The 13430-nt window shown below is 43.5% G+C and overlaps 1 protein-coding gene across 1 annotated transcript in view; it reads right to left on the bottom strand.

The window, feature by feature from the left end:
• Nucleotides 1-13430, bottom strand: part of nbas (NBAS subunit of NRZ tethering complex) — a gene marked incomplete in the record, with an annotated part of 268490 nt that overhangs the window by 31646 nt on the left and 223414 nt on the right. The window contains 3 exon segments of the mRNA XM_031800528.1: nucleotides 8823-9006; nucleotides 9499-9588; nucleotides 13398-13429. Of these exon segments, the coding sequence (XP_031656388.1) occupies nucleotides 8823-9006; nucleotides 9499-9588; nucleotides 13398-13429 (306 nt within the window).

Raw genomic sequence — 13430 nt, 5'->3', positions numbered from 1 at the left:
CCCTGAGAGAGATGAGGACAGACTCTCCATCAGACAGACAGGACCCTGAGAGAGATGAGGACAGACTCTCCTCTCCCTCAGACAGACAGGACCCTGAGAGAGATGAGGACAGACTCTCCTCTCCCTCAGACAGACAGGACCCTGAGAGAGATGAGGACAGACTCTCCTCTCCCTCAGACAGACAGGACCCTGAGAGAGATGAGGACAGACTCTCCTCTCCCTCAGACAGACAGGACCCTGAGAGAGATGAGGACAGACTCTCCTCTCCCTCAGACAGACAGGACCCTGAGAGAGATGAGGACAGACTCTCCTCTCCCTCAGACAGACAGGACCCTGAGAGAGATGAGGACAGACTCTCCTCTCCCTCAGACAGACAGGACCCTGAGAGAGATGAGGACAGACTCTCCTCTCCCTCAGACAGACAGGACCCTGAGAGAGATGAGGACAGACTCTCCTCTCCCTCAGACAGACAGGACCCTGAGAGAGATGAGGACAGACTCTCCCTCAGACAGACAGGACCCTGAGAGAGATGAGGACAGACTCTCCCTCAGACAGACAGGACCCTGAGAGAGATGAGGACAGACTCTCCCTCAGACAGACAGGACCCTGAGAGAGATGAGGACAGACTCTCCTCTCCCTCAGACAGACAGACAGGACCCTGAGAGAGATGAAGACAGACTCTCCTCTCTCTCAGACAGACAGACAGGACCCTGAGAGAGATGAGGTCAGACTCTCCCTCAGACAGACAGGACCCTGAGAGAGATGAGGACAGACTCTCCCTCAGACAGACAGGACCCTGAGAGAGATGAGGACAGACTCTCCCTCAGACAGACAGGACCCTGAGAGAGATGAGGACAGACTCTCCTCTCCCTCAGACAGACAGGACCCTGAGAGAGATGAAGACAGACTCTCCTCTCTCTCAGACAGACAGACAGACAGGACCCTGAGAGAGATGAGGACTGACTCCCCCTCAGACAGACAGGACCCTGAGAGAGATGAGGACAGACTCTCCCTCAGACAGACAGGACCCTGAGAGAGATGAGGACAGACTCCCCCTCAGACAGACAGGACCCTGAGAGAGATGAGGACAGACTCTCCCTCAGACAGACAGGACCCTGAGAGAGATGAGGACAGACTCTCCTCTCCCTCAGACAGACAGGACCCTGAGAGAGATGAGGACAGACTCTCCTCTCCCTCAGACAGACAGGACCCTGAGAGAGATGAGGACAGACTCTCCTCTCCCTCAGACAGACAGGACCCTGAGAGAGATGAGGACAGACTCTCCTCTCCCTCAGACAGACAGGACCCTGAGAGAGATGAGGACAGACATTTAATTTCCCCTCTGTTTATGACTGATCATCCTCAATGAAGACACAAAATCTCACTGTCCCTCCCTCCCCACTCTGCCTCCCTCCCCCACTGCCCGAATATCAAGATTTGAATTGGACTCATTAATACTCAACATCTGCGGTCTGTGAGTTTGTGTGTGTGTGCGGGAGGGTTGTGTGGTGCGTTCGTACATGCGTGCTTCTGTGTGTGTGTGGTTTATGGTATTTTAGTGTGTGTGTGTGTGTTTGTGTGCGTGTGGTTTATGGTATTTTAGTGTGTGAGTGTGTGCGCGTGGTTTATGCTATTTTAGTGTGTGTGTGTGTGGTTTATGGTATTTTAGTGTGTGTGTGTGTGTGGTTTATGGTATTTTAGTGTGTGTGTGTGTGTGTGTGGTTTATGGTATTTTAGTGTGTGTGTGTGTGTGGCATGCCCAGCCGGAGCGACAATGGCAGAGCTGTACTGATTAGTTCGGGGACTGGGTGGCAGAGGGGGAAAACTCCAAAACTCGTCTTTCCTCTCCCTCCCTCGTCATCTGTCTCTCCCTATAACCATCCTCATTTCACGCTCATCCCCCCCCCCCCCACCCCCCCCAAGAAGAGGGGCATCAGAAGGATGCCTTTCTCTCACTGCCTCTCAATCCCCCTCTCCCCCAGCCCGGTCCCCATGCTCCTGCCTCCCCGGCAATAGTTACAACAGGAAGCTCATAAGGGAATGGGACAACGCTCTACATTTCTGTAGGAAGATGGAACAAACACCCAGGGAAAAAGAGACCCCCCATGTCAGACTGCAGGAGGAAACCACCCAGGGGAAAAGAGACCCCCCATGTCAGACTGCAGGAGGAAACCACCCAGGGGAAAAGAGACCCCCCATGTCAGACTGCAGGAGGAGAGCACCCAGGGGAAAAGAGACTCCCCATGTCAGACTGCAGGAGGAGAGCACCCAGGGGAAAAGAGACTCCCCATGTCAGACTGCAGGAGGAGAGCACCCAGGGGAAAAGAGACTCCCCATGTCAGACTGCAGGAGGAGGAAAGCACCCAGGGGAAAAGAGACTCTCCATGTCAGTCAGACAGCAGGAGGAAAGCACCCAGGGAAAAGAGACTCTCCATGTCAGTCAGACAGCAGGAGGAAAGCACCCAGGGGAAAAGAGACCCCCCATGTCAGTCAGACAGCAGGAGGAAAGAGACTCCCCATGTCAGTCAGACAGCAGGAGGAAAACACCCAGGGGAAAAGAGACTCTCCATGTCAGTCAGACAGCAGGAGGAAAGCACCCAGGGGAAAAGAGACTCCCCATGTCAGTCAGACTGCAGGAGGAAGCACCCAGGAGAAAAGAGACTCCCCATGTCAGTCAGACAGCAGGAGGAAGGCACCCAGGGGAAAAGAGACTCCCCATGTCAGTCAGACAGCAGGAGGAAGCACCCAGGAGAAAAGAGACTCCCCATGTCAGTCAGACAGCAGGAGGAAGCACCCAGGAGAAAAGAGACTCCCCATGTCAGTCAGACAGCAGGAGGAAAGCAGTCTATTACAGTGCTTCATATGAGAGCGGTTCACACTCAGTGTTGTTTTCGCAAACATTCATGAAGACATTTTGTAGATCTAGGTCTGACTGTATGTGCTCTTTACAGTGGACCAGGAGTGTTCCCAATCAGTAAACCAGCGCAAGCCCACACCTGTCTAGACAGAAACAGACCAGCCGCCCACGGCTTGTTTGTTTGTGTCAGGGCTGACCCCATTTAGTCGACTGATCGATTGTCTGGTTGCTAGGCTGTTGGTCGACTGATCGATTGTCTGGTTGCTAGGCTGTTGGTCGACAGATCGATTGTCTGGTTGCTAGGCTGTTGGTCGACAGAGATTGTCTGGTTGCTAGGCTGTTGGTCGACAGAGATTGTCTGGTTGCTAGGCTGTTGGTCGACAGAGATTGTCTGGTTGCTAGGCTGTTGGTCGACAGAGATTGTCTGGTTGCTAGGCTGTTGGTCGACAGAGATTGTCTGGTTGCTAGGCTGTTGGTCGACAGAGATTGACTGGTTGCTAGGCTGTTGGTCGACAGAGATTGTCTGGTTGCTAGGCTGTTGGTCGACAGAGATTGTCTGGTTGCTAGGCTGTTGGTCGACAGAGATTGTATATATTATATATTATTATATTAATCGCTTGCACAGTGCTCCTTGGGATGTTTAAAGCTTGGGAAATCTTTTTGTATCCAAATCCGGCTTTAAACTTCTTCACAACAGTATCTCGGACCTGCCTGGTGTGTTCCTTGTTCTTCATGATGCTCTCTGCGCTTTTAACGGACCTCTGAGACTATCACAGTGCAGGTGCATTTATACGGAGACTTGATTACACACAGGTGGATTGTATTTATCATCATTAGTCATTTAGGTCAACATTGGATCATTCAGAGATCCTCACTGAACTTCTGGAGAGAGTTTGCTGCACTGAAAGTAAAGGGGCGGAATAATTCTGAACGCCCAATTTTTCAGTTTTTGATTTGTTAAAAAAGTTTGAAATATCCAATAAATGTCGTTCCACTTCATGATTGTGTCCCACTTGTTGTTGATTCTTCACAAAAAATACAGTTTTATATCTTTATGTTTGAAGCCTGAAATGTGGAAAAAGGTCGCAAAGTTCAAGGGGGCCGAATACTTTCGCAAGGCACTGTACCATTGAAACCATTAGTCTATTTATTAAAGACTTCTATATACCATTGAAACCAGTAGTCTATTCAATAAAGACTTCTATATACCATTGAAACCAGTAGTCTATATCATAAAGACGTCTATATACCATTGAAACCAGTAGTCTATTTCATAAAGACTTCTATATACCATTGAAACCAGTAGTCTATTTAATAAAGACTTCTATATACCATTGAAACCAGTAGTCTATTGTTATATAAAGACGTCTATATACCATTGAAACCAGTAGTCTATTTTATAAAGACTTCTATATACCATTGAAACCAGTAGTCTATTCAATAAAGACTTCTATATACCATTGAAACCAGTAGTCTATATCATAAAGACGTCTATATACCATTGAAACCAGTAGTCTATTTCATAAAGACTTCTATATACCATGCAAACCAGTAGTCTATTGTTTTATAAAGACGTCTATATACCATTGAAACCAGTAGTCTATTGTTTTATAAAGACGTCTATATACCATTGAAACCAGTAGTCTATTTCATAAAGACTTCTATATACCATTGAAACCAGTAGTCTATTGTTTTATAAAGACGTCTATATACCATTGAAACCAGTAGGCTATTGTTTTATAAAGACTTCTATATACCATTGAAACCAGTAGTCTATTGTTTTATAAAGACGTCTATATACCATTGAAACCAGTAGTCTATTTCATAAAGACTTCTATATACCATTGAAACCAGTAGTCTATTTCATAAATACTTCTATATACCATTGAAACCAGTAGTCTATTTCATAAAGATGTCTATATACCATTGAAACCAGTAGTCTATTTCATAAAGATGTCTATATACCATTGAAACCAGTAGTCTATTGTTTTATAAAGACGTCTATATACCATTGAAACCAGTAGTCTATTGTTTTATAAAGACGTCTATATACCATTGAAACCAGTAGTCTATTGTTTCATAAAGACTTCTATATACCATTGAAACCAGTAGTCTATTGTTTCATAAAGATGTCTATATACCATTGAAACCAGTAGTCTATTTCATAAAGACTTTGTGGGAGAAAATCATATACATGATTATAGTAATACAAGAGAAAGATACATGTATGGGTTAATTTCCTGTTCTGGTAAAATGCATTGTCTATTGTATAGGACAGAAAGCAGAGAAAGACCATGGGAGTATGGAACAGCTGGGAACACTAAAGTAATGCAGACACATAGACGCCTAGAAATGACTGGACATACAAAGGTCAGAGGGATATATGAAGGAGGGTGTCAGCCAAATGACCCCAGATGAATTACAAATGTCAGTTACATCGCAGGGGAGACACAAGTCTGTTTAATCTTATACAAACATATGAAGAGAAGGCGACCAGAACAGCTAGTCACAGGAAAGGGGGATGTATATTATCTTTAGGTCAAAAGAAGGGTCTTGTCATTATTTTTAATCTGACCGAAAGCAGATGTGGGCGTTACTGGGCTGAACAAGCAGGATGCACGAAGTAGGATGGATTCATGGATTGTGTGTATAAAAAGTCAGAGCGAGTGCTCTGAAAATGTGTGTGTTCCGCGGACCGCTCCGGCTTGAGATACCTTGATATTAAAAGCCTATTGATTTTTACAAAGTTCTTGAATGCGTCATATTTGAGCAGATTTGCCACTACAACTTCTATATACCATTGAAACCAGTAGTCTATTTAATAAAGACTTCTATATACCATTGAAACCAGTAGTCTATTTCATAGACTTCTATATACCATTGAAACCAGTAGTCTATTGTTTTATAAAGACTTCTATATACCATTGAAACCAGTAGTCTATTTCATAAAGACTTCTATATACCATTGAAACCAGTAGTCTATTTCATAGACTTCTATATACCATTGAAACCAGTAGTCTATTGTTTTATAAAGACTTCTATATACCATTGAAACCAGTAGTCTATTGTTATATAAAGACTTCTATATACCATTGAAACCAGTAGTCTATTGTTTTATAAAGACGTCTATATACCATTGAAACCAGTAGTCTATTTCATAAAGACTTCTATATACCATTGAAACCAGTAGTCTATTTCATAAAGACGTCTATATACCATTGAAACCAGTAGTCTATTGTTTTATAAAGACGTCTATATACCATTGAAACCAGTAGTCTATTTCATAAAGACTTCTATATACCATTGAAACCAGTAGTCTATTTCATAAAGATGTCTATATACCATTGAAACCAGTAGTCTATTGTTTTATAAAGACGTCTATATACCATTGAAACCAGTAGTCTATTTCATAAAGACTTCTATATACCATTGAAACCAGTAGTCTATTGTTGTATAAAGACGTCTATATACCATTGAAACCAGTAGTCTATTTCATAAAGACGTCTATATACCATTGAAACCAGTAGTCTATTGTTTTATAAAGACGTCTATATACCATTGAAACCAGTAGTCTATTTCATAAAGACTTCTATATACCATTGAAACCAGTAGTCTATTTCATAAAGACGTCTATATACCATTGAAACCAGTAGTCTATTGTTTTATAAAGACGTCTATATACCATTGAAACCAGTAGTCTATTTCATAAAGACTTCTATATACCATTGAAACCAGTAGTCTATTTCATAAAGATGTCTATATACCATTGAAACCAGTAGTCTATTGTTTTATAAAGACGTCTATATACCATTGAAACCAGTAGTCTATTGTTGTATAAAGACGTCTATATACCATTGAAACCAGTAGTCTATTGTTGTATAAAGACGTCTATATACCATTGAAACCAGTAGTCTATTTCATAAAGACTTCTATATACCATTGAAACCAGTAGTCTATTGTTTTATAAAGACTTCTATATACCATTGAAACCAGTAGTCTATTGTTGTATAAAGACGTCTATATACCATTGAAACCAGTAGTCTATTTCATAAAGACTTCTATATACCATTGAAACCAGTAGTCTATTGTTGTATAAAGACGTCTATATACCATTTAAACCAGTAGTCTATTGTTGTATAAAGACGTCTATATACCATTGAAACCAGTAGTCTATTGTTGTATAAAGACGTCTATATACCATTTAAACCAGTAGCCTATTTCACTCATGTTCTATTGGTTATAAACTTTCTTTCATTGTTCGGAAGACAAATGCACATTTGCTCGTAGCCTACTGTCTTGTGCGCGTTGCTGTGCTTATAACGTGAATAAATAATAGTTTATAGACATTTTAAGCTAAACGTTCTGATCTGTTACATCAGCCTCATTGCTTTTGTATGTAACCTAAGCCTACTGGTCGTATGAATTTGGGCTCGATCGTCCAATAACTGAGTCAGTTTGGGCTATTTCTTTATCCACAAGCTGACCAATAGAATGGGTCAACGTTTTCCTACTACGAGGGATGGTAGATTGACATCATGGACTCATCGGCAGTGAGTCCATAAGGCTAGGGGAAAGATAAGCTTTCCTTTAGTAAATTGAATTAAATAAAATGTATCCTAATTAACGTACTCCTGTCTATATAAACAGGCATTCAACACAGGCTAGGAAAAGCATGATTTGGCCACACTAGCCTTTAAAAATAAAGGTGTGTATTGTTTTAAAGGGCGTTTCCTGCAGTCGAAAGGAAAGGCAGCAACATGAGACGAGTGTTGCATTCTGGACCGGCACGTCCTGTTCATATGAATTACCATAATGTAAATGTGATCATCATGAGCACCGTGGGTGGACGCTCTGATCAGGTTACACACCCGGTGCATTATGTGTCCGGCAAATTTTTCAAATGTCCGGCGCCACATTTCCATAACGGAAACCCGGAGCAGGAAACTAAGGCCCCAGAACAGTTGATACAATGTTGCTAGTTTGCTCGTGCAAGCTTTGAGTCGGTCCCAGTTGATAGTTGATACAATGTTTCAAGTTCGATGCAGACAGGTGGAGTAGAATGCGATTGAAAGAACATGAACTAACTGCCATGCTAAGCCAATGTGATATATAGGATCAGTCTTCTTAATCAGGATATTTTCTACCTGCAATATTTTCATTTGTTGGCTTTATGTCGGCTATTTTTACCCCTAGTTGGCAATATCAGTTACATGCATTGGTATATAGGCCTCTCTCTGCATTCTGCGCTAAGTTCTTCAGCTGCCAATGACTCACGGTGGAGGCTATCATCTGTCCATTTGGCAGAGGCAGGCACTCTTGCATTAGATACATTTTGATTTGTATCATTTTAATTTAGATTGAAATTAGATTTAGATAAATAACATGACAAATGATTTAGAGATACAAAGTTATTATAATTGAAATGAAAAAGTGCATATGAAAATCATAACTGGTAGAAACGGTTTGATAAATTCCTCACGAGATCGGTAGAAACGGTACGATAAATTCCACACGAGATCGGTAGAAACGGTTTGATAAATTCCACACGAGATCGGTAGAAACGGTTTGATAAATTCCACACGAGATCGGTAGAAACGGTACGATAAATTGGCAGAACGAGAAAGGTTGCCGACCCCTGGTGGAGCCGATGACCGTCAACTCCAGGAGCGTAACGGCAGAATCTGGGAAGCAGGAGGAGCACGATCAGGAACAGGTTTATTGCTTATCTAGATCTCTTGCTCCCTCTTGAGTCATTTGTGTGTCTTAATTATATCATTAAACAGTGTGCTTAAAGCATCAGACAAGATCAGCGCACAATGTTTTATTTTATTACAACGCATAAAGGTGTGTCTAGATGTGGAAAAATACAAATTTAAAAACATTTCACCAGTCAAAAGATCAGACGACTCTGGATACACCAAAATGTTGTTGTTGTTGTCGGGGACAGGCCTAGAATGAGTGTTACCTGTAAGTCCTTCAGTACAGCTTGGGTCCTGTAGAGTAGCAGCAGATGAACGTCACTGTCCCTCAGACTGAAGTTATTCTCCAGAATCTGCAGCACCTCGATACGTGGTCGCACCGCACGAGAGCCATCGCTGCAGAACGGTCGTAACCACGCCAACAGGTCATCAGAACTGACCACAGAGTCACTGGGAGACAGAGAGACAGTCAGACAGACAGAGATACAGAGACAGTCAGACACAGTCAGACAGACAGAGAGACAGTCAGACAGACAGAGATACAGAGACAGACAGACAGACAGACAGACAGACAGACAGACAGACAGACAGACAGACAGACAGACAGACAGACAGACAGACAGACAGACAGACAGACATATATACAGACATAGATACAATGATACATACAGACAGACAGAGATACATACAGACAGATATACATACAGACAGACAGAGAGACAGAGATACAGACAGACAGAGATACAGACAGACAGACATATAGACAGACAGACAGACAGACAGACAGACAGACAGAGATACAGAGAGACAGACAGACAGACAGACAGACAGACAGACAGACAGACAGACAGACAGACAGACAGACAGACAGACAGACAGATACGTGTTATGTGTGTGTTAGAGCAGCAGCTCTAAAGCAGTGTGTGGTTGAGTCTCTCTCACCCGCTCTGGACATGGTTGTGCACTGCAGTGACCATCCCCTCCAACACCATAAGGGGTTCTGGGTAATCATTCACCACCTCCTCGTCTCCACTGGCAAAAACAACAGACAGGGTTCAACACAGACAAACAGACAGGGTTCAACACAGACAAACAGACAGGGTTCAACACAGACAAACAAACAGGGTTCAACACAGACAAACAGACAGGGTTCAACACAGACAAACAGACAGGGTTCAACACAGACAGGGTTCAACACAGACAAACAGACAGGGTTCAACACAGACAAACAGACAGGGTTCAACACAGACAAACAGACAGGGTTCAACACAGACATACATGATTCAACACAGACAGACAGACATGATTCAACACAGACATGATTCAACACAGACATACAGACATGATTCAACACAGACAGACATACATGATTCAACACAGACAGACAGGGTTCAAGACAGACAGACAGGGTTCAACACAGACAGACAGGGTTCAACACAGACAGACAGGGATTCTGCACGGACAGACAGGGTTCAACAAAGACAGACATGGTTCAACACAGACAGACAGACAGACAGGGTTCAACACAGACAGACAGACAGACAGGGTTCAACACAGACAGACAGACAGACAGGGTTCAACACAGACAGACAGACAGGGTTCAACACAGACAGACAGACAGGGTTCAACACAGACAGACATACAGGGTTCAACACAGAGAGACATGACTCAACACAGAGAGACATGACTCAACACAGACATACATGACTCAACAGACAGACAGGACTCAACACAGACAGGACTCAACACAGACATACAGGAATCAGCACAGACAGACAGACATGGTTCAACACAGACAGACACGGTTCAACACATACATACAGGGTTCAACACAGACAGACATGGTTCAACACAGACAGACAGACAGCCAGGGTTCAACACAGACAGACAGGGTTCAACACAGACAGACAGGACTCAACACAGACAGACAGGGTTCAACACAGACAGACAGGGTTCAACACACACAGACAGACAGACAGACAGACAGGGTTCAACACAGACAGACAGACAGCCAGGGTTCAACACAGACAGCCAGGGTTCAACACAGACATACAGGGATCAACACAGACATACAGGGTTCAACACAGACATACAGGGTTCAACACAGACAGACATGGTTCAACACAGACAGAGAGACAGGGTTCAACACAGACAGACAGACAGACAGGATTCAACACAGACAGACAGGATTCAACACAGACAGCCAGGGTTCAACACAGACATACAGGGTTCAACACAGACATACAGGGTTCAACACAGACAGACATGGTTCAACACAGACAGAGAGACAGGGTTCAACACAGACAGACAGACAGACAGACAGACAGACAGGATTCAACACAGACAGACATACAGGATTCAACACAGACAGAGAGACAGGGTTCAACACAGACAGACAGGGTTCAAGACAGACAGCTGTTAGTTCTGCTATCTGGCGTTCCCAGAGAGCTCTCTTCCAGTATCATGTTATTTCCAGGGCCTGCAGTCCCAGCTTTGCTGCAGAGGGATCGTGTGTGTGTGTGTGTGTGTGTGTGTGTGTGTGTGTGTGCGCGTGTGCGTGTGCGTGTGTGTGTGTCACCAGAGGCGACACATTTTTTTTACAAAGACATAAAAAATAAAAAAATATTTCCCCACACACACACACACACACACACACACACACACACACACACACACACACACACACACACACACACACACACACACACACACACACACACACACACACACACACACACACACACGTTTGCTACGTACAAAAAAAGATAACGCATCATTTCTACACAGCACAATCACCATTCAAATGATTTCTTTCACACACACGCACACACACACACACACCTTGTATGACAGATACAAAGGACATCCATTAGTCAGAGACCCAGGTACCCTGTATTGTTTCTGTTACAGAGAAACAATACAGGCCTGCATCACACAATGACAATATACACTAGACTATATACACCAGACTATATACAGCAGACTATCCTATACACCAGGCTATCCTAAACACTAGACTATATACACCAGACTATCCTATACACTAGACGATATACACCAGACTATATACACCAGACTATCCTATACACCAGACTATCCTATACACCAGGCTATCCTATACACCAGACTATCCTATACACCAGACTATACACACCAGACTATCCTATACACCAGGCTATCCTAAACACTAGACTATATACACCAGACTATCCTAAACACTAGACTATCCTAAACACTAGACTATATACACCAGACTATATACACCAGACTATATACACCAGGCTATCCTATACACTAGACTATATACACCAGACTATATACACCAGACTATCCTATACACTAGACGATATACACCAGACTATACACACCAGACTATCCTAAAAACACTAGACGATATACACTAGACTATATACACCAGACTATACACACCAGACTATCCTAAACACTAGACTATATACACCAGACTATCCTAAACGCTCGACTATATACACCAGGCTATCCTAAACACTAGACTATCCTATACACTAGACTATATACACCAGACTATATACACCAGACTATATACACCAGACTATCCTATACACTAGACTATCCTATACACCAGACTATATACACCAGACTATATACACCAGACTATCCTAAACGCTCGACTATATACACCAGACTATCCTATACACCAGACTATCCTATACACCAGACTATCCTATACACCAGACTATCCTATACACCAGACTATCCTATACACCAGACTATCCTATACACCAGACTATCCTATACACCAGGCTATCCTATACACCAGACTATCCTATACACCAGACTATCCTATACACCAGGCTATCCTATACACCAGGCTATCCTATACACCAGACTATCCTATACACAGACTATACACACCAGGCTATCCTAAACGATATACACCAGACTATATACACCAGACTACCCTAAACACTAGACTATCCTAAACACCAGACTATCCTATACACCAGACTATCCTATACACCAGACTATCCTATACACCAGACTATCCTATACACTAGACTATATACACCAGACTAGAGAGAGAGACAGAGAGACAGAGAGAGAGAGAGACAGAGAGAGACAGAGAGAGAGAGACAGAGAGAGACACAGAGAGAGAGACAGAGAGAGAGACAGAGAGAGAGACAGAGAGAGAGAGAGACAGAGACAGAAAGAGAGAGACAGAGAGAGAGAGAGAGAGAGAGAGGGACAGAGAGAGAGACAAAGAGACACACAGAGAGAGACACACAGAGAGAGAGAGAGACACAGAGAGAGAGAGAGAGAGACAACAGAGAGAGAGAGAGAGACAAACAGAGAGAGAGAGAGAGAGACAAACAGAGAGAGAGAGAGAGAGACAAACAGAGAGAGAGAGAGAGAGACAGAGAGAGAGACAGAGATAGAGACAGAGAGAGAGACAGAGAGAGAGACAGAGAGCGAGAGAGAGAGAGAGACAGAGAGAGAGAGAGACAGAGAGAGAGAGAGAGAGAGAGAGAGACAGAGAGAGAGAGAGACAGAGAGAGAGAGAGACAGAGAGAGAGAGAGACAGAGAGCGAGAGACAGAGACAGGTCAGAGAGAGGTCAGAGAGCGAGAGACAGAGACAGGTCAGAGAGAGGTCAGAGAGAGAGAGACAGGTCAGAGAGAGAGAGAGACAGAGACAGGTCAGAGAGAGGTCAGAGAGAGAGAGGTCAGAGAGAGGTCAGAGAGAGAGAGACAGAGACAGGTCATAGAGAGGTCAGAGAGAGAGAGAGGTCAGAGAGGACAGAGAGAGAGGTCAGAAAGAGGTCAGAAAGAGGTCAGATGAGGTAAAAGGAGGAGTTATATATACCTGAGGGCAGAGACTACATTCTCCACGGCCACC

Source organism: Oncorhynchus kisutch, linkage group LG21, assembly GCF_002021735.2.
Source record: "Oncorhynchus kisutch isolate 150728-3 linkage group LG21, Okis_V2, whole genome shotgun sequence".
NCBI classification, from domain to species: Eukaryota; Metazoa; Chordata; class Actinopteri; order Salmoniformes; family Salmonidae; genus Oncorhynchus; species Oncorhynchus kisutch.
Note: the sequence above shows the minus strand (reverse complement) of the source record. Positions and strands in the feature narration are given on the sequence as shown.